Source organism: Mesoplodon mirus (genome assembly GCF_964341445.2).
Source record: "Mesoplodon mirus genome assembly, chromosome: 5".
Lineage (NCBI taxonomy): Eukaryota > Metazoa > Chordata > Mammalia > Artiodactyla > Ziphiidae > Mesoplodon > Mesoplodon mirus.
The window spans coordinates 35,947,305-35,966,075 of NC_138980.1; the positions used below are offsets into that span (position 1 = coordinate 35,947,305).

At 54.7% G+C, this 18,771-nt stretch overlaps 1 protein-coding gene and 1 pseudogene across 3 annotated transcripts in view; both read right to left on the reverse strand.

Moving 5' to 3' along the window:
* DPP9 (dipeptidyl peptidase 9) overlaps positions 1-13,369 on the reverse strand; it is a 41,025-nt gene extending 27,656 nt beyond the window's left edge. Inside the window, exons 1-4 of one of the 2 annotated variants that reach the window (XM_082621814.1) lie at positions 13,221-13,368; positions 12,178-12,230; positions 9,499-9,586; positions 5,363-5,616 (exon numbers count right to left, since the gene is read on the reverse strand). In XM_082621814.1, the coding sequence (XP_082477940.1) occupies positions 5,363-5,616; positions 9,499-9,554 (310 nt within the window). In that variant the 5' untranslated portion in view covers positions 9,555-9,586; positions 12,178-12,230; positions 13,221-13,368. Of the gene's footprint in view, positions 1-5,362; positions 5,617-9,498; positions 9,587-12,177; positions 12,231-13,220 lie in introns of both variants that reach the window. The other variant, XM_082621815.1, reaches the window with a different exon arrangement.
* LOC309805289 lies at positions 13,217-13,725 on the reverse strand (annotated as a pseudogene). The gene has a single exon. The product of its transcript is annotated as an uncharacterized misc_RNA (transcript).
* Between the last annotated feature and the right edge of the window lie 5,046 nt (positions 13,726-18,771).

Sequence of the window (18,771 nt, forward strand, 5' to 3'; positions counted from 1 at the left end):
ATGCAGGGGGCCCGGGTTGGATCCCTGCTTGGGGAACTAGATCCCATATGCATGCCACAACTAAGAAGTCCGCATGCCGCAACTAAAGATCCCGTGTGCCGCAACTAAGACCTGGCGCAGCCAAAATGAATGAATGAATGAATGAATGAATGAAATAGCACACAAGAGGATGAAAAACGGGGGGTTGGTCAGTGATTCCCAACTCTCCACAGATTGGGCTCTGGTACAGGAATTAATTGAGGGTCAGAGAACGGGCAAAGCTTCAGAAGGACTGGGAAACATGTATCCAATCCAGCCTCTCTCATTCGGTGCTGCTGACGCCGGGACTGGTCATCCTCTGGAGGGCCGTCCCAGGCACTGGGGGGTGTGAAGCAGCCTCCCTGGCCCCACCCACTGGATGCCAAGAGCAGCCCCAGTGTGACAGCCACAGATGTCCCCAGACCAAGAGCAGCCCCAGTGTGACAGCCACGATGTCCCCAGACACCACGGAGCATCATCCCCTGGGGCAGGAGCACCCCGACTGAGAACCACTGAGCTAATCTAACCTTATCTGTAAAATACAGTAGCTGCCTAGTGAGACCTCTGTGTGGATTAAGTGAGGTAAGAGATAAAAAGCACTCAGCACAAACAGTGGCAAATAAAACAAGGACGTATCTTCTAACCAGGCTTCTTTTGGCCACGCCACACCGTGTGTGGGATCCTAGTTCCCTGACCAGGGATCAAACCCATGCCCCCTGCAGCGGAAGCACGAAGTCCTAACCACTGGACCGCCAAGGAAGTCCCGACTGGAAGTGCCTTTGCCTCGATGGATGACGGTACCACGGCTGTTAAAGTCAACGGCGGGAGCAGAATGGTCCTCTTGGGAAGCTTCGGGTTCCCCACTCTCCGGGCAATGAGGTGAGGGACCGGGGCAGAGCCCCCCGGCAGCAGACGGGATGCTCGGCGGTGGCCCGGGAATGCGCTGTGGGCAACAGCGGGTCACAGAAAGCAGGCGCCCCGCTTTGACCCCTCTCAATCCCAAATTTCTCCAGGAGGAAGGCTCAGTTTGGTGCTGGCCTCTCTTCCTCGTAGGCGCTCTCACTTCTAAGGGTGGGAGAACAGGCGGGCCGCCCCCCAAGCTTGGCACCTCCAGAGCTACATAGAGCTTCATAAATAATACCTATTCCACCACAGTAACTCTTATGGGTAGCTTCTCAATATGGCAAGTGACTCGCGTCTTCCACTCATGACAAAGTTTCCTCGTGAAATATAGTTAGTAAAAAAAGAGTGAAAATGCAAAGCTACAAGTGGGAAGCATTCCAATTCGACTTCTAAGGACTCTCTAAGCTGCCATAGCCGGAATCATTCCCAGCTAGAAGCACGAATGTGACGCCACCCGTCCCAGCTGCCGTCGGGGCCATCTTCCTAAGTTCACAAGACAAGTTCGGACGAGAATCCTGCGGTGCAGGATTCCATTTCTTTTTTGGCCACATGGCTTGTGGGATCTTAGTTCCCAGACCAGGGATGGAACCTGCGCCCCCTGCAGTGGAAGCGCGGAGTTTTAACGACTGGACCACCAGGGAAGTCCCTGTGATTCCATTTCTGTGAAACGTCCAGAACAGGCAAATCCAGAGACAGGAAGCAAGTCAGTGGGTCGCTACGGGCTGGGGGAGGGGTATAGGGAGTGACTGCTAATGGGCACAGGGTTGCTTTCTGGGGTGATGGAATGTTCTGGAATTTGACTGTGGTGACGGTTGCACAATACTGTGACTGTATCCAAAACCACTGAGCTCTCCACCTTTAAGAGAGGGAATTTTACAGGATGTGAATTACATCTTAATTTTTAAAAAAGCAAACACCACGCAGCGTGGTGGCTGGGAGGGCCAGCGTGGAAAGCTGGGAGGGAGCAGGTGGCTGCTCTCGGCCGAGCGCCGTGGGCTCTGGACAGCCCCTGTCCGCAGGCTCTCTGGGAGCTGAGCCTTCCAAACAGGAAATCAACGGTGCAGCCTTGCCAAGGACATCAGAGCTGCCTCCTCCCACCAACAATTCGTAAGCAGTGACACGAAACAGCCCATTCCAGCACATTCCCTTGAGGAGCTGCCCTCGGCAGGCAGCTGTGACGGTGCGCACGGCGAGGGTTTGGGACGGCTGACCACGGTCGCTGACTCCTGCTGTCACGGTCCCTCCTGTGCCTCCTCTTACCAGCTCCACTCCATCTCTGGGGACAGCACCCCACCCCAAAGCCCACCAGCACGGCAGGTGGCCCAGGCCTGGGCAAACACCGCGTGGCCTGGATGAGGGGCCACGTGGGGCATATCACCCTGGACCTGGACACAGGACACGAGGGGCCCCCTAACGGACCCCCAGTGCTGTCTGGGGCCCCGTGCCCTCCTCCACCGAACGCAGGACACCCGTTTGCAGCGGGGAGGAGCCGACCCACTAGAAGCAGCTGAGCCCTGGAACCATCTTTCGGGGATGTGCCCGAGCAGCAGGCATATTCCCTTTTCTGCTCCATCCCACGTGCACTGGGCTCCCAATGAGCCTTCCCAGAGGACGGTGACTGGCAAGCCTGGGGTCCGCCCAGGAGGCAGGGGTCCGCCCAGGAGGCAGGGGTCCCAGGGGAGCAGGGGGCGGGCTGGGCATCGCCCCTAGAGGTCCTTTCTGTTCAATCCATAAATGCTTCTGGCTGCCAGATTCCCCCGGCGCCAGGCTAGTGCAGACGGGTTATAAATACACGGGGGTTCTGGGGAGACCTGCCCCAGGAACTTGGACATGGAGTGAGGTCAAGGATACCCCGAGGGTGTTGAGTGATGCAGGCTCAAGGGTGAGCAATGTCACCCCAAGAGAAGCAGGATGGCTTTGGGCTGTTCTAGGCACTTTTTGGAGCCGCAGTGGGTCCACAGTCCTTGTCTGGAGCTGCCCCCTACAAGAGTGGGCCCTCAGCACCTGCTACAGACGGCAGGGACTGCCCACCCCAGGCCAAGGATGACTGGATGTCTGAGCCAATCATACTCGCTGTCCCAGAAATTCAGAGAAAGCTGGCCCGTTTCTGCTGGTGGCTGGAACCAGACGTGCAATCGCGGGAGTGTTGCAGTGGAAGGTAGGTGGGCAGTGAGGGTGGATCCACGGAGAGAAACGTATGAGGGCAGATGCCTGGACTCCACATGGTTGGGCTTCTCAGTGCTGGTCATGAGGCTGGGGGGGTTCCCTGACACACCCGTGTCCTTACTATGAGGGGCCCTTGGTGGCTCAAAGTAGCTCGGAGCATTTCTGTCCCTTTCGGCAGTTCTGTGGTTGGCTTAACGATGGCTACGCTCATGTCCTAATCCCTGGAAACTGTATGTTACCTTCCTGGCAAAATGGCCTTTGCAGATGGGATTACGTTAAAGACCTCTAGCTGGGGAGATTAGTCTGGATTATCTCAGTGGGCCCTAAATGTAATCTCATGCCTTATCAGAGGGAGAGAAAGAGATTACAGACACACAGGAGAGGAGGAGGCGATGAGACCATGGACTGGACGCAAAGACTGCAGTGACCCATGGACTGGACGCAAAGACTGCAATGACACAGCCACAAGCCAAGGAATGCCGGTGGCCGCCAGAAGCCTCAAGAGGCAAAGAACGGATTCTCCCCTAGAGCCTCCGGAAGAAGACTGGCCCTGCGGACACCTTGACTGGCCCAGAGAAACTGATTTCAGACTTCTGCCTTCCAGAACTGAGAGAGAATATGTTTCTGTTGTTTTAAACCACTGAGTCGGTGGGCATTTGTTTCAGTAGCAGCCCCAGGAAACTCATATAAGTACCGTGACCAGGACGGCACCTTGAACTTGAGAGAGCGAGAGGCCCAAGAGAGACTGCGTTGGGAGAAAGGGATTGGGGGCCACAGAACCACAGGAAAAAAAAGAGAGAGGCAACAGCTCACCACTGTCCCAGAGCCTTGGCCACTTTCGGTCCTAACAGCCAACTCTCCCTTGGGTAAATGAAACTTGAAGCATGCCCTAATCTCTCCTAGGCTAGAGATGGCAAACATTTTTCTGCAAGGGGCCAGAGACAGTAAGTATTTTTGGCTTTGAGGACCATGTGACCTCTGTGGCAATTATGCTCGAAAGTAGCCATAGATGGTCTGTAAACCAGTGGGCATGACTGTGCACCGGCCAAACTAGATTTCTAAAAACAAACAGCCGTCGCTTGCCGACCCTTCTAGACCATTCCCCTCTCTGCCTCTGCTTGCCAAACCGCCATCTGGTTTCCACATGGGCCTCTAGGAGGAGAGACGGCATGGACTGTGGGAAAGGGAGAGCCATCTGGCGTCCACCTCAGTCGCTCTCACGGTCCTCGGCGTGGGGTCAGCCTCAGGCAGGGCATGACCTTCCCTCATTCATTCACTCCGTCACTCGCTTCCAGTACTGACTGAGGGCTGACTAGGGGCAGGCTGAGGATACACAGGGAAAGCGCTGGCCTCAAATGTCCAGCACTGAGGTTAAAAACCTGCCCTGGACCAACAATAACGTGTCAGGCTACTTACAAAGGGACATGCTTGGCACTGGTCCTTTCTGCCTGGAAGACCTTTAGGCAAAATTCATTTGCTCAACAGATATTTGCTGTCCCCCTACCAGGAGCCAGGCCCTGGCCCAGCTGCTGAGGCCACAGGTGTACACGAGGCCTCATCTGTGCCCCAAAGGCCGGCAGGGAACACAAACACATAAATAATTGCCAATGACGTAGAAAGTGCTGCTCTCAAGGCACATACCAGGAGGCAGACGTGATTAGCCGTTAACGTGCTTAGCCGCCAGGGATCTCGGGCAGGGGGAGCAAACCCCAACTGTCAGCCCACGACGCACACGGTTATGCCACCGTGGCGCCCTTCCTTGAGCCTCAGGTTCCTTCTTAACGCGTTGCTAGCCGGCAAGCATCTACTGGAGTTACTTTCAACTCCCACTGCGGGGAAGTCAAGTTATTCACTAGCCAGGCCCAGCCCAGCCCAGGTGGCGGGGAAGTGACTCAGGGGGCGGGCCCCGCTGACGAGGGCTGGAAACAATCTCAGGGCCTCAGACCCACAGGCCAGGCCCGAACCATGGTGCTGCTGTAACACAGATGGGGCAGGACCGCCCTCTGCTCTGGTCACATACACATCTGAGCCCTGTGGGGGACCCTTGCCCGAGACTTTCACTGTAAACAGATGTCATCCATGGCTGGCATCACAACATGGGCAGCACTACGTCATTCATGGGACAGTTTGCCCAGGGCCAGGCCCTCTATTGGGACCTTCTAACTAATTGGAGTGGCCAACATCTGGAGACTAGAGGACTCAGTAACAGCTGTCCCAGAAATGCTGCCCGGCTCGAGGGCAGCCTCGGGGATCCGAGGGGAGCCCGGGGGCTTACCCAGGTAGTAGAGGCGGTGGGAGTGGGGGCCCGACTCGTCCGTCTTCTGCACAAACTGGAAGTCGTGCGGAGCTTTGTTGACGATGAGGCCCGAGTTCTTGCGGCTGCCGTGGATGATGCTCCGGAGCCCGTCCCACGAGTGCTTCTGCACCTGGAAGCGGGAGGCTGGGTCCTCCATCTCGACTGCGTCGCCCCGGTCGGATGTCGGCGCCCCAGTGGCCATCCTCTCCGCCCCCTCGGAATTCAGCGAGAAGCTAAGAGGAGGGAGGGACGGGTGAGAAGACAATGAGAAGGTTGGGGGGGCAGTACCTTGGTTCCACTTACAAGCTGCCTCCCATTAGACTCTCCGACTCCCCTGGCAGGGCCTCAGCCCCGTGCAACCTTCCCCGCCCCCCTAAGTATTTCTCAAATTGTTCCTCTTCTCTCCATCCACGAATCCTGAGATCCAGGCCACCATCACCTCTCAGCTGAATGACCGCAACCGTCTCTCAGCTTGACTGCACATGCACTGCAAATCTGATCCCCTGACTTAAAGCCCTTCCTTGGTTTTCCACACCCTCCAGGGTTAAAAACCAGCGCTCACCACGGCCTTTGATGGTTTCTGCCCTCTGACCTCTGCCAGGCCCTCACACCTCACCCCCCTTCATTACTAGGCCTCAGGCAAACTGGCCTTCTCTCAGTTGCCCGAACAGGCCAGACTGCTTCCTGCCCCAGGGCCTTTGCATGTGCTATCCTTTCTGCCTGGAACACTTTTTTCCCTCTTTCTACTGGACTAACTTCTAATCAGATCTCAGCTTAAGTATCTGTCGGGTCCTCAGATGAACTTCTGTACCAAAACCTGTCTCTCCGTTCACCTTTCACCTGCCACCTGGTTGCCCTGCCCTCCGAGCATTCGTCACAGTGGCTGTTCACGGGTCCCCTTCCTGTCTCCCTGCGTCTGTCCCGTTCACAGCAGCGTCCCAGCACCTCACATGGCCCCGGCACACAGGAGGCATTCCTCGGAGAGCCACAGAATCACGGTCTCCCCTACAGCCCACTGGGAGACACGCTCGCTCCCGCACCAAGAACTGAGCATAAGCAGTGGGTCTGCAAACCTCCTCACCGGTGCTGTCAGCTTGCTGGCCAGCAGGGGAACCTCTCGTGCCTCACCAGAGGTGCTCAGAGGCCCAGGCAGATATTCGCTGGACATCGGGGGAGCTCCACGTGAGAGGATGGATGTGCAACCCTCCCCCAGAGGCCATCCCACTCTCTCCTCCCCCTCCAGGGGCAGCAGCTGCTGTGCAACGGCTCCCCCCTACCCCACCCCCGCTGCTCAGTACACTTCTTGACTGAACAGGGCTGGCCAGACAAATATTTGTTTTAGGGAAATCTAAACATGGCCACGGTGACCCGGTTCTGGAAGAGCCAGGGTCATCTAGCGAGGCCAGCCAATGTGAGCGGGCCAGGCCCGATTTCCTGCGAGGGCACTGAATGGCTGAAGGCCTCGCCAGACGCTGGGATTCCTCATCCTCTGGGATTAGCGGCTTTGCGGGCACAAGTCTGTGTTCCCTTGTAGGAAGGGACGGCTTTAGAGAAGTCATGGACAGAGCTGGTGCTCCCCCTTCCAGTGGGAGCCTTAAGACTCCCAGAAGGCTTTGCCCCTTGCCAATACGAGAAACTGAAGTGACCACCACAGGACAAAGGACCCCTGCCCGCTCTGAGAGGCAAGGGGAGAAAGAGACACGAGGCAGTTCCCATGGCTCCTGAGCACCCACTGCGGGCTGATTATCAGAGTGCCCTTTCCAACCGCGGCCCCCGCTCAGTCCTCCCTGACCCAGCCGGGCTGGGGAAGAGCGGTGGCGGGGCAACAAGCTGGCGTGTCCTGTCCCCCAGACACTTCAGCTCCTCCCACGGCGGCTTTGAAGACACGGACCTCAGGCCATCAGAGGCTTCGGGGCCCTCGGGTCAAATAAAGCAAACCCTGGAAGGACGGAAGCCTTGCCGAGGGGCACGCGTGGCCCATCCCGGCCTGCCACAGAGCTGCGGTTCACCTCGAGGGCGGCAGGGGCCACGGGCAGTGCTGGGCAGGGGCCAGGCCAGGACCGGCTGAGCGCTGCGGAGCACACACGGGCCCAAGCGCTGCTGGCACCAAGCCCAGAAAACCAAGGCAGTGGATGTCCTCTAACCCGCCAAGCCCCCCCACCGACTCGGCTGCCACAATTCAAGCCCCGCTCACGGCACAAGAACAGACCGTGGCCTCCAGGTCTCCCACGGGGAACCCCAGAAGCGGAGACGCTGGCGGAAGCACTGCCGGAATCTCATGGCTTCTTTCCACAGCAAAGAACGATAAAAATGATCTTGCCTCCGATCCACGCAGAGAGCCCAGGAAGCAAAAACACGATCCAGGAGATGAGAAATGAGATGAAACATCGGGAAAAAGTTCTAGGAATCTTCTAGATGTGGCCAGGCAGCCTGAGCTCCCAGGCTAAGGCTTGCTGCTACACCCTGGCCCTCCGCTCGCCCCTCTCCTCCCCAGACGCAGAGGGAGCCTCGGAGGGGGAACAGGTGAATGCAATGCAGCCCATAGGAAGCAAGCCTGTGCCGGCCCCGTCTCATTCAGTGCCAGCTGGGGCTCGGCTTCTTGACTCAAGAGTTTACACAGCTGGGGAAATGAAGGTGGATTCTAAGACACTTAGGCCAGGTCCACCTACGCTCTCCTTCTGCCAATCAGTAGGACGCCTCGCAGCCCACGATGCCGACAGTGCACACAGCTCAGGGCCCGCTGGTGCGGTCACAGTCGAGGCCCGATGGCATTCTGTGATCTGTCTGAGCCAGTGCTTCACGGGCTGGGACCACCCGCTCACAGGGGCACCTGGTGGAGACCCAGGCGGGGCCAATGATGAGGGAAGTAGATTCTCATAAGGCACAAGGGGAGGGGAGGGGCGGGGCCCGCCACACTCCGGAAATGCCTCAGAGTGGCCCTCAGGGAACTCGCGCATGCCTGCGGGTGCGGGTTCCCTGGAAGCAGCAGGCCATCCTCTGCCCTGTGAAGGCCATGCCCTGGCACTGCCCGGGCCTTCAGCTTCTTTAAGTCAGTATGCAGCCCAGCCCGTGCCCACGTGGTACTTAGCGCACATGAGAGACGAGATTTGGGGTCCCATCACTAACCGACACCCGAAGGCACGCACACCACCCGTTTTCAGAGCCCACATCCGGGAAACGAGTGACTGTGCTTATCGTCAGCCCTGTCTTCCAGAACCATCTTGCATTCCCTTCCTGCCTCCCCGATCCTTGTGCTCCCTAAAAGCAAATGAGCCTGAGGATCAGAAAACTGATAGTGAGAGAGGTCGGCTAGGTTGCCGAATTCCTGTGGTCCCTTCATCCCGTGCTGGGCCCCACACGTGGAACTTACAAGCGCCCGGGCCTTGTGTGGATGATAACATTGAATCCTCACTGCAACCCTGGTTAGTGAGTTCTGGGCTTGTCCTCATTTGGACTGGAAAGTAGGCTCAGAGGTCACGTGGCCCAAAGTCACCCACGAGGAGGGGCAGGTGCCCAAGTCTGTTGGACCCCAAACCCACATCCTGACCATCTGGCCAGCGGTTCTCACCTGGGGCTGATCCCGTCCACAGGGGACACAGGGTGATGTCTGGGGACATCTGTGGTTGTCGTGACGGGTGGGTGATGCTCCACACCCTACAATGCCAGTGCGGGCACTGAATGACCCAGCCCCAGTGTCAAAAATGCCAAGGCTGGGGCTTCCCTGGTGGTGCAGTGGTTGAGAGTCCGCCTGCCGATGCAGGGGACACAGGTTCGTGCCCCGGTCCGGGAAGATCCCACATGCTGTGGAGCGGCTGGCCCGTGAGCCATGGCCGCTGAGACTGTGCGTCCGGAGCCTGTGCTCCGCAACGGGAGAGGCCACAACAGTGAGAGGCCCGCGTACCGCAAAAAACAAAAACAAAACCAAAAAATGCCAAGGCTGAACAACCCCTCCCTAGCCCACGCTGCCACCCACGCAGAACAGCCAGACGTGCACCCTGGGGAAATGCAGAAACGTCGGGGTGGCCAAGGTGCCTTCCCAGACCTAAGACTCCGCTGGAAACTCGGGAACCTCTACCGCGTCCCCACCGACCAGGCTCGCATGGCACGCCCCTTACCTTCTCCAACGTCCTGTGTTTGTGTTGTCCAGCCGCACCTTCTTAACCTTCCGCATTAACCACTCGGCTGACCTCAGGGTGGGTGAGCCTGCGAGGGGGCAGACCAAGGGGCTGCAACTCTGGCAGTGTGGGGTTGTGGGCCCCCCTCCCCGCTCCCATTCCTCGAGGCCACCCTCCTGTCTGTGGGGAACACCCAATGCCAAGGGCCTCCTCATGAGGCAGATGGTGCAGGCCCTGTCCTGAAATTCGAAATTCAAACACCTGTCCGGGCATTTGCCAGAAACCGGGAGGTTCTCCCAAGATGAAAGTCCCTGAGAAGATGAGAGTTTCAAATGATTCAGGGGCCGCCACCCACAGCACTTGCTGGAAATCAAGTAGACCCAAATTCCCCACTGTGGTTGCTCCCTGATGGCCTTCCTGACTCCACCTCCTTGACCATGATCTCCAGACACGCTGGCCTTAATCTCCCCTAAACACGCTGACTCAGTCCTACCTCAGGACCTTTGCACTTACCGTTCCCTCTGCCTAGAACACCCTTGCCCTGCTTTTTGTATGATGTGCTCCCTCTTATCCTTTGGGTCCCAGTATCACCTCTTCAGGGGTCTTTCCTGGCACCAAGTCCAAAGTTGTTGCCTTGTTATCCCCATCTCAACACCTGGGCCTTCCTGCAAGCACTCATTCTAAAATGGTAGTTCTCAATGGGGGTGATTTTCCCCCTCTCCCCGCCCCCCTGCCCAGGGGACCCTTGGTGATGTCTGTAGACATTTTTGGCTGTTACCACTGACTGGGGGAGTGGTGCCATGGCATCCAGTGGGTGGGGCCAGGGATGCCACTCATCACCCTACCGTGGCCATGATGGCCCACCCCAGAGAATGATAGAATGACCTGGTCCCAATGTCCACAGTGCCCAGGGGGAGAAACTTTGTATTCATTGTTTGGGGGAAAGAAATGGAGTTAGATCCTTAGGCTCACACTAGACACCAAAATAAATCCCCAATGGTTCAGATGGTATAAATCAGGGTGGCCCCCAGCGTCTGTGAGTCGCCTCCTGTCCCTCCCTCTTGGTTTGTGTGTTTAAATGTGTGCAGCATCCTAGGACCTCTGAGGGTCAGATGGTCATGGAGCGCAGAGTCTCTTGGGGGGGAGGGGTCAGCGAATCCCCTAAGCCAGGGGGTCTTGACGATGGCTGGTATTCCCAGGACACATTTTTGGTTGTCACGCTTGGGAGGCATGCTGCTGGCATCTGGTTGGTGGAGACCAGGGATGCTGCTAAGTCCCCCACAATTAGCAGGATGCCCTTCCCCCGCCAGAAAGAATAATCTGGCCCCAAATATCGCTAGTGCTGAGGCTGAGAAGCCTTCTCTGGGTGGGTGAGCACCCTGCACCAGGATGTCAGCTCCATGGAGGCAGGCCCCCATCTGTCCTGTTCCTGCTGTGGCCCCGGCAAAAAGGAAGCTCTCAATACAGCAAACGTCTCAGGTTGAATGAACGAGTCCCTGTCCTCACTTGAACACTGAACAAAGTCAAAGGGACCCCTGGTTTGGTGGGGCCCACCCCCTTCTTGACGAAACAGGTGCCCTGATGGTTAAAGGAAAAGAAAGCAGCGCCTGGTCCCAGGACAGAGATCTGATGGAAGAAGTGAAGCAAAATGTCACCATAAAGAAGCACTGATTTCACCTCAGTCCAGTAGTGAGAACTGTGGGCTCTGGTGTCAGAGAGGTTTGGGTTCAAATCGTGACTCTGCCACTACTGGGTTATGTGACTTTGGAGAAGCCGCCTAACCTCTCTGTGCTTCAATTTCCCCACCCACAAAATGCGACTGCAGGGCTTCCCTGGTGGCGCAATGGTTAAGAATCCGCCTGTCAACGCAGGGGACACGGGTTCGAGTCCTGGTCCGGGAAGATCCCACATGCCGCAGAGCAACTGAGCCCGTGCGCCACAACTACTGAGCCTGCACTCTGGAGCCCGTGAGCCACAACTGCTGAGCCCGCGTGCCTAGAGCCCGTGCTCCACAACAAGAGAAGCCACTGCAACGAGAAGCAGCCTCTGCTCGCCGCAACTAGAGAAAGCTCGCGTGCAGCAACAAAGAGCCAACTCAGCCAAAAATAAACAAATAAATAAATAAATTTATTTTTTAAAAAAAGTGGGACTGCAGTGCCTACACCTAGGACTACTGTGAGGATTAAGCGAGATTGCACGGGTAAAGTAGCTGACACAGCAGAAACTGCGGGCCAGCTAATATTGTCATCTAACCAAGTTACTTAAAATTACACCAAGGGGAAAATTGGACTCAAGTTCCTTTCAGAGCCAGAATCCACACCATTCACAGACTGAGCGCCAGGCGCCGTATAAGGTGTGTGTGTGGTGGGGGAGGGGGAGATGCAGCCACACATCCACCAAATCCAGCTGGAATCAGTGCTCCCTCCTTTTTCTCCCCCAGTCCTTCCAGGGCTTCTGTCCGTGGACATCTAGCATATGATGCTGGATAGATAGAAGTCTCCAGAAAGAGCACACGAAGCTGCAGCCCCTGGCCTGGGGCCTGGCTAACTGTCCCCAAGACCAGTGACCCCAGGGCTGCAGAAAACCACTTCCTGCCAAATTCTGTATCCAGGAGCAGGCAAATGAATCCCAGCAGCACACACCCAGCCTTCCCGGCCACCCCAGCCCAGCACCACTGACCTTCTAAAGGGTCCAGAGAGCCTCCATTCCAGCTGCGGACGTGGGACACAGACCTTGACAGAGCAAATGTCTTATTAACGCGGTGATTTAATGGAGGGACCGGCTAACTACTCATTTTCCTGCCACTGGGGGAGTTCCTGATGGTCGGGCCCGATTTTCTGTACCCAGTAGTTCCTAAGGATGCCTCACAGCCCTGAAGCGCTGTCTGAACCACAACAGGGAGGCAAGTCCTGCCACGGGGCCCAATTCGCCCAGGATCCAGCAAGGGACGACAGGGATTGGTGGCCACAGGGCACCCCTCCTGGGCTCTAGTCCCAGCTCCTGGAAAGGTTTGTTTTTGCCGCTGAGGCAAGTGACTTCCTCGCGGTGGCGGGGAGGGGGGACAGGGATGGGCTCAAAGGGAACGGGCCACTTCTGAAGGCTCAGCTGCCGCATGGATGGGGAAGTGTCAAGGCTGGTCGGAGCCTCTGTGCGAAGAAGGTGGGTGGCTGGACTGGTCTGGGAGCGAAGCTGAGGGAAGGGGCTGGACCTGTGGAGATGTGGGTGGCGGGGAAGCCGAGCGCTGGGGAGGGGTGAAGGGGTGGGAGCAGGTGAAGGAAGTGGTCTCTGGTCTCATATAGATAGCGTGGGTTTGGATGGGGAGGGGGAGAAGATGGGGACCTCCAGAGCCGACAAGGAAGGGAAGGCGTTACTGGGTGAGGCCACCCCCGGAAGGGGTCAGAGCCAGGTGGTCTGGGCAGCAACGGGATGGGAGAGGAGGTCGGGACAGGCCGGGCGTTGGACAGGCTGAGAGGTGGCCCTGCCGGGGGAGGGGACGGGCGGGGAAGGAGTGAGGAGAGGCCGGGGCGGAGGGGAAACGGAAGCGGGGACTGGAGGAACCGCGAGTCTAGGCAATGGCGGGGCCGGGGTGCGCGGAGGCCGGGACGGAGGACACCGGGGAGGCCGGTCAGTGGAGGATCCAAAGTCGGGACTGAGGTGGGGCCGGTCAATGGCGGGTTCAGGGTCGCGGCCGAGGCCGGACGGGGCGCGCGGGCACTGCTTACCGGGGCTCGGGGCCGGCGCGGGGCGAGGGCCGGGCTGGGCAGGGCGTCCCGGGGCCAGCAGCGCCTCAAGCTCGCGGCTCCATGCCCGGGACTGCGGCCCAGGAAGTGGCGGGTGCAGGGGACAGCAGCGGCAGCGGACACGGGATACCCGGCAGCTCAGGGCCCTTTGACCCGGAAGTCGAGCGGCCCAGGCGGCGGCCTGGGATTGGCCACCTCCCGGCCGGCACCAAGGAGTCCGGGGCGCTGGGGGTGAAGGGGTGGAGGAACGCGCCAGCACGGCCGCCGCGGCAAGTGGGGTGAAACGTCCCAAACGTGGCGTCTTCCTGTGCGAGCAGGGACGTTGGGAAAGACACCCCCGGTAACTTGGTATCGCCCGGCCTAACCGATAATACTTCTACTAAAGGCTCTTAGAAAAAAACGTGTTCGTCCGGGCGTTGGTGGTATAGTGGTTAGCATAGCTGCCTTCCAAGCAGTTGACCCGGGTTCGATTCCCGGCCAACGCAGATATATTTTATGGCTTTTTCTTAGTTCTACCGTCCACTTAAAACTTTCTCGTCAAACATCGACCTACAGTTTGTGTTACTTTGCAATAACTTTTTAAATTCCATAATATCTAAAAAAGACCAGAGAAATAAGAAAAAAGAAAAAGGCACCGACGCTGAATTTCTACTGAAATTACTTTGAAGCAAATTTTAAAATTCTACAGTAAAGATGTAGAAATGTTTCCACTGGGGATCGAACCGGGGACCTTTCTCTTGTGAGGAGAACGTGATACCGCAGCACTAGGGAAACATGTTAGGGTCGCCCTTCTTAAGCTTATCATAAAAAATGTTACGGAGATTGTTACATTGTAGCTCTTGCAATGAACATTATTTGTTTCCTTCCTTCACGGTGATTTCCGCTCTTCCTGAATATCCATCACTCTGCTTGATGCAATGGAAGCTGGAAGGAGGAAAATACAGAATAAAAAAAGTCCAATAACCTCCTTCGCAACACGCACAAACACACTATTAAAACAATCCAAGAGAGAAACTGCTCTCAAACCCACCCCGAAGCCCAACAATGTTTCATTAGTTCGTCTCACAGATAGATTTTAAACTCTTGCCTGTCTACAAATGTTGACGTTGTTGCTTCAGCCCAAACCACTTTCTACAAGAACTTTCTGTAAGACCGCTGAAGGACGCCAGGTGCAGCAAATTGCGAAGGGAAAAGAAAAAAACCAAAACAAGCCGGACATGGAAAGAAGATAATTTAAATGACTTCTCATCTTATAACCCAGAGTTAACTCATTTTGGACCAATCTTTTTTCTTTTTTTTTTAAGGAGAGATAGTAGAAGGAAGGGAGGTAATGGTAAGGAGTTAGGATCAGATTGCTGTAAAATCTGTTTTGTTTGTTTTTTCCCCTTACAGGGCCAGGATTAGAAGGAGAGTGAGGCAGTGACCTCAAGTGCAAAAATTAAGGTGGCTCTAAAAAACTCAATAATCAAGATAAATAATATTTTAATGCATTATTCTAAAATATCAAAATAATGGCAAAAAGCAACCCCATGGTGAACAAAATATCAAAATCTTAAAGCAAGACAGGTTCTGACAGTGTCTTACCAAGCCATATTGGAGTCTGAGGCCGGAGAAAAAACGTGGGCCCTCTACGTCTGTTTTTTTGTTTTGTTTTGTTTTGTTAATTTATTTACTTGGCTGCATCCGGTCTTAGTTGCGTTGCACCGGGCCTAGTTGCCCTGCAGCAACTAAGATCTGCCTTTTAATAGAGACCATGATTTAGGCGTAATTCCCCAAAGGAGAAAATGTCTGTGACACTTTTCTGGAGAAGTTCTGATACGACAGTGAAACTTTTCTATAGTTAGATGTGAAATAACAATGGTAAACATTTCAAAGGAAACCTTAAAAGTCCACGACTATTTAAAGAAAGTAGGATCTTTTTGCGGGGAGGTGTCTGACCACAGAGCAGGAATCACTGCGGAAGGACAGACATACAGACACAGGACAGGCCCCGCCCCACAGAAGGCAGCATCTTAGTTCCCTAACCAGGTATCGAACCCGTGTTGCCTCTATTGGCAGGCGGATTCTTAACCATTGCATCACCAGGGAAGGCTGGAGGGTGGGGGGTCTTAACGACTGGGCCACAAGGGAAGTCCCATATGTCTGTTTTTATGCATTTTTAATGGTTATTTTCCCCCAGGACATCGTTGAAAATATTGAAACTTAAAAATAGGTATATTTTGGGCCTCCCTGGTGGCGCAGTGGTTGAGAGTCCGCCTGCCGATGCAGGGGATACGGGTTCGTGCCCCGGTCTGGGAGGATCCCATATGCCGCGGAGCGGCTGGGCCCGTGAGCCATGGCCGCTGAGCCTGCGCGTCCGGAGCCTGTGCTCCGCAACGGGAGAGGCCACAACAGTGAGAGGCCCGCGTACGGAAAAAAAAAAAAAAAAAAAAAAAAAAAAATAGGTATATTAGAATTCACAACATTAAGAACTTATGATTTTACTTTTCTTTTTTTTATAATTTTACTTTTCTGTGTTTAATGGAAGCAAACATATCGATAATATTCTCAACATATGCTTTTGGAGGGAGGAATTAACTACTAAAAATCACATAAAACATACCAAGAAGCATACAGTTTTCCTTTTGCCTCAGATCCCAATATGGTTCAGCAGGGCACTGTGACACAGTAATATATCTTGAAGATATTCTGTTTTAGTTTTCTACTGCTGCTGCAAAAAATTACCATAAACACTGGCTGAAAACAACACAAATTTATCATCTGACAGTTCTGGAAGTCAGAAGTCCAAAAAGAGGTCCAGAGGGGCTAAAATCAAGGTGTCCACAGGGCTGCATTCCTTCTGGAGGTGCTGTTCCTTGAGAATCCAGGAGAATCCATTCCTTGCCTTTTCCAGCTTCTACAGGCTGCCCACACTTCTGGGTTCATGGTCCCACATCACTCCAACTTCTGGTTCTGTTGTCACATTTCCTTCTTTGATTTTGACTCTCTTGTCTCCTTCTTACAAAGACCCCTTTGTTACATCAGACCCACCCAGATAATGCAAAATAATCTCCCCATCTCAAGATCTTTAACTTAATCCCACCTGCAAAGTCCCTTGTGCTATGGAAGGGAGCATCTTCACAGGTTCTGGGGAGTAGGATGTGAACATTGTGGGGGGCATTATTCTAGCGACCACACCTTCCCCCCGTCATTAAACATTCTTCTGTGACATCCTTTTTGACGGCTGCATAGTATTCCATCTATTCATTCATTCATGCATTCATTCATTCAACAAGTATTTACTGACACATACTATGTGAACTGGGGAAAGTGGAGTGGGTAAGGCAGAAGTCACGCTGACCCGGAGCTGGTGATGAGTGGACTGATCTGACAGATTTTTTTTTTTTTTTGGCTGCACCGCGGGGCATGCAGGGTCTTAGTTCCCTGACCAGGGATCAAACCCAGTCCCCTGCAGTGGAACTGCGGAGTCCTAACCACTGGACTGCCAGGGAATTCCTTCTTCTTTTTTTTGTTTTTGTTTTTTCCTGAGGGATATCTGGAACCTAATGTTGACCAGACTTACCAATTCACCCCTACTAAGAGGGCTGTAATCAAGAAAAACAATAACAGGGAATTCTGTGGCGGTCCACTGGTTAGGACTCTGAGCTTTCACTGCGAGGGCGCGGGTTCAATTCCCTGGCCAGAAATACATACATATGTACATAGAGGAAAAAGAAAAACAATAATAAGTGTTGCTGAGGATGTGGAGAAACCGGACCCCTTGGACTTTGCTGGTGGGAGTGAAAAATGGGGCAGCTGCTGTGGGAAATGGTCTGGCAGTTCCTCAAAAGGTTAAACAATTATCATCTGAGCCAGCAATCCCACTCCTAGGTATCTACCCAAGAGAAGTGAAAACACATCCATGTAAAAACCTGTACACACATGTTCATAGCAGCATGATTCACAATAGCCAAAACGTGGAAACAACCCAAGGGTCCATCAATGGATGAATGGATACCCAAAATGTGGTCCATCACACGATGGAAATATTATTCAGCCATTAAAGAGGGGAAATGTATTGGTGACTTCATGTTAAGTTCAGCATCTGATCCAACCGCCCCCTCCTCCTGGGAAATACTCAGGGACCCTCCTCTCCTCAATGGCCCCATTGATTTCCTTCTCTCTCCCTCGTTGGCCCAGGGCTGGGTCCTCAGGTCTTTCCCCTCCCCTGTGGCAGCCTTCTCCTCCTCCACTTCTAGGACGTTAACCCCTTCTATACCCCGATGACATCGAGGACTCCCCTGAGCTCCAGACTCGGGATCCGACTGCCCCTGGATGTCTGCGCTTGGAGGGCTCATGGGGGACTCACACTTACCATGGCCCTAACTGAGCTCCTATCTTCCCCAACCTGCTTGCTAAGGACTTAATGTTTGTGACCCCCTAAAGTTCATATGTTAAACCTAACCCCCTATGTGATGTCTGAGGAGGTGGGGCCTTTGGGAGGTGATTTGCTCATGAGGGTGGAGTTCTCATGAATGGGATTAGTGCCCTTATAAAAGAGACCCCAGGGAGCTCCCTCACCCCTTCCTCCAATGAGGACACAGCAAGAAGACATCGTGTGTGAACCAGGAAGAATACCCTCACCAGACACTGAATCTGCTATCACCTTGATCTTGGACTTCCAGCAATTCAGAATTGTGAGAAATAAATGTCTCCTGTGTATAAGCCACCCAGCCTATGATGGTTTGTAACAGTAGCCCAGACGAACTACGAAACCGCTTCTCCCTCCATCTCCTGCCCCAGTGGAGGACAGCTCCTTCCTTCCAGGCACTCAGCCAGAACCTGCTCTTCCACCCCCACCCAATCCCTTAGCAAATCCAATTGGCGCTGCTTTCAAAATATACCCAGAATCTGATCACTTCTTCCCTCTTTGATGGCCATCTCCCTGGTCCTCCCTATCATGGCCCACCTGGACAAGTGCAGTCACCTGTTGTTTCCCGCCCACAGCCTGCTGTTTCCCACAACAGCCACTGCACCTGTGAGTACCGGACTCAGGTTCCCTCCCCTCCTCTGCCCACAGCCCTCCAGGGCTCCCACCTCCTTCGAGGTAAAAGCCCAAGTCCTCCCCGAAGCCCACAAGGCTCTGCACGGCCTGCCCTCCCCTCCTCCCTCTCTCCCCTCACTCACTCTGCTCCAGACACACAGGCCTCCTGGCTGTTCCTCCAACACACTAGGCATGGTCCTGCTCCAGGGCCTTTGCACATACTGTGCCTGCTGGCTTTTCCCAGTCATTTCCAGGGCTCACTCCCTCTCCTCCAAGTCTTGGTTTGAATGTTACCTCCTCAGAGGTGACTTCCCTGAGCCCTGCTAACTTTAATCTTCTCCCCCAACCTTGGCACCCATAAATTCAGTGCCTATCAGTTCATTGCTCTTTCAATGACTTATCAGTCTCTGAAATAATCCCATTTGTAGATTTGTTTACTTGTTTCTCCTTTGCCTACTCCACTGGGCTGTGAGCTCAACCAGCTCAGGGTTTTTGTTGTTTGTTTGAATC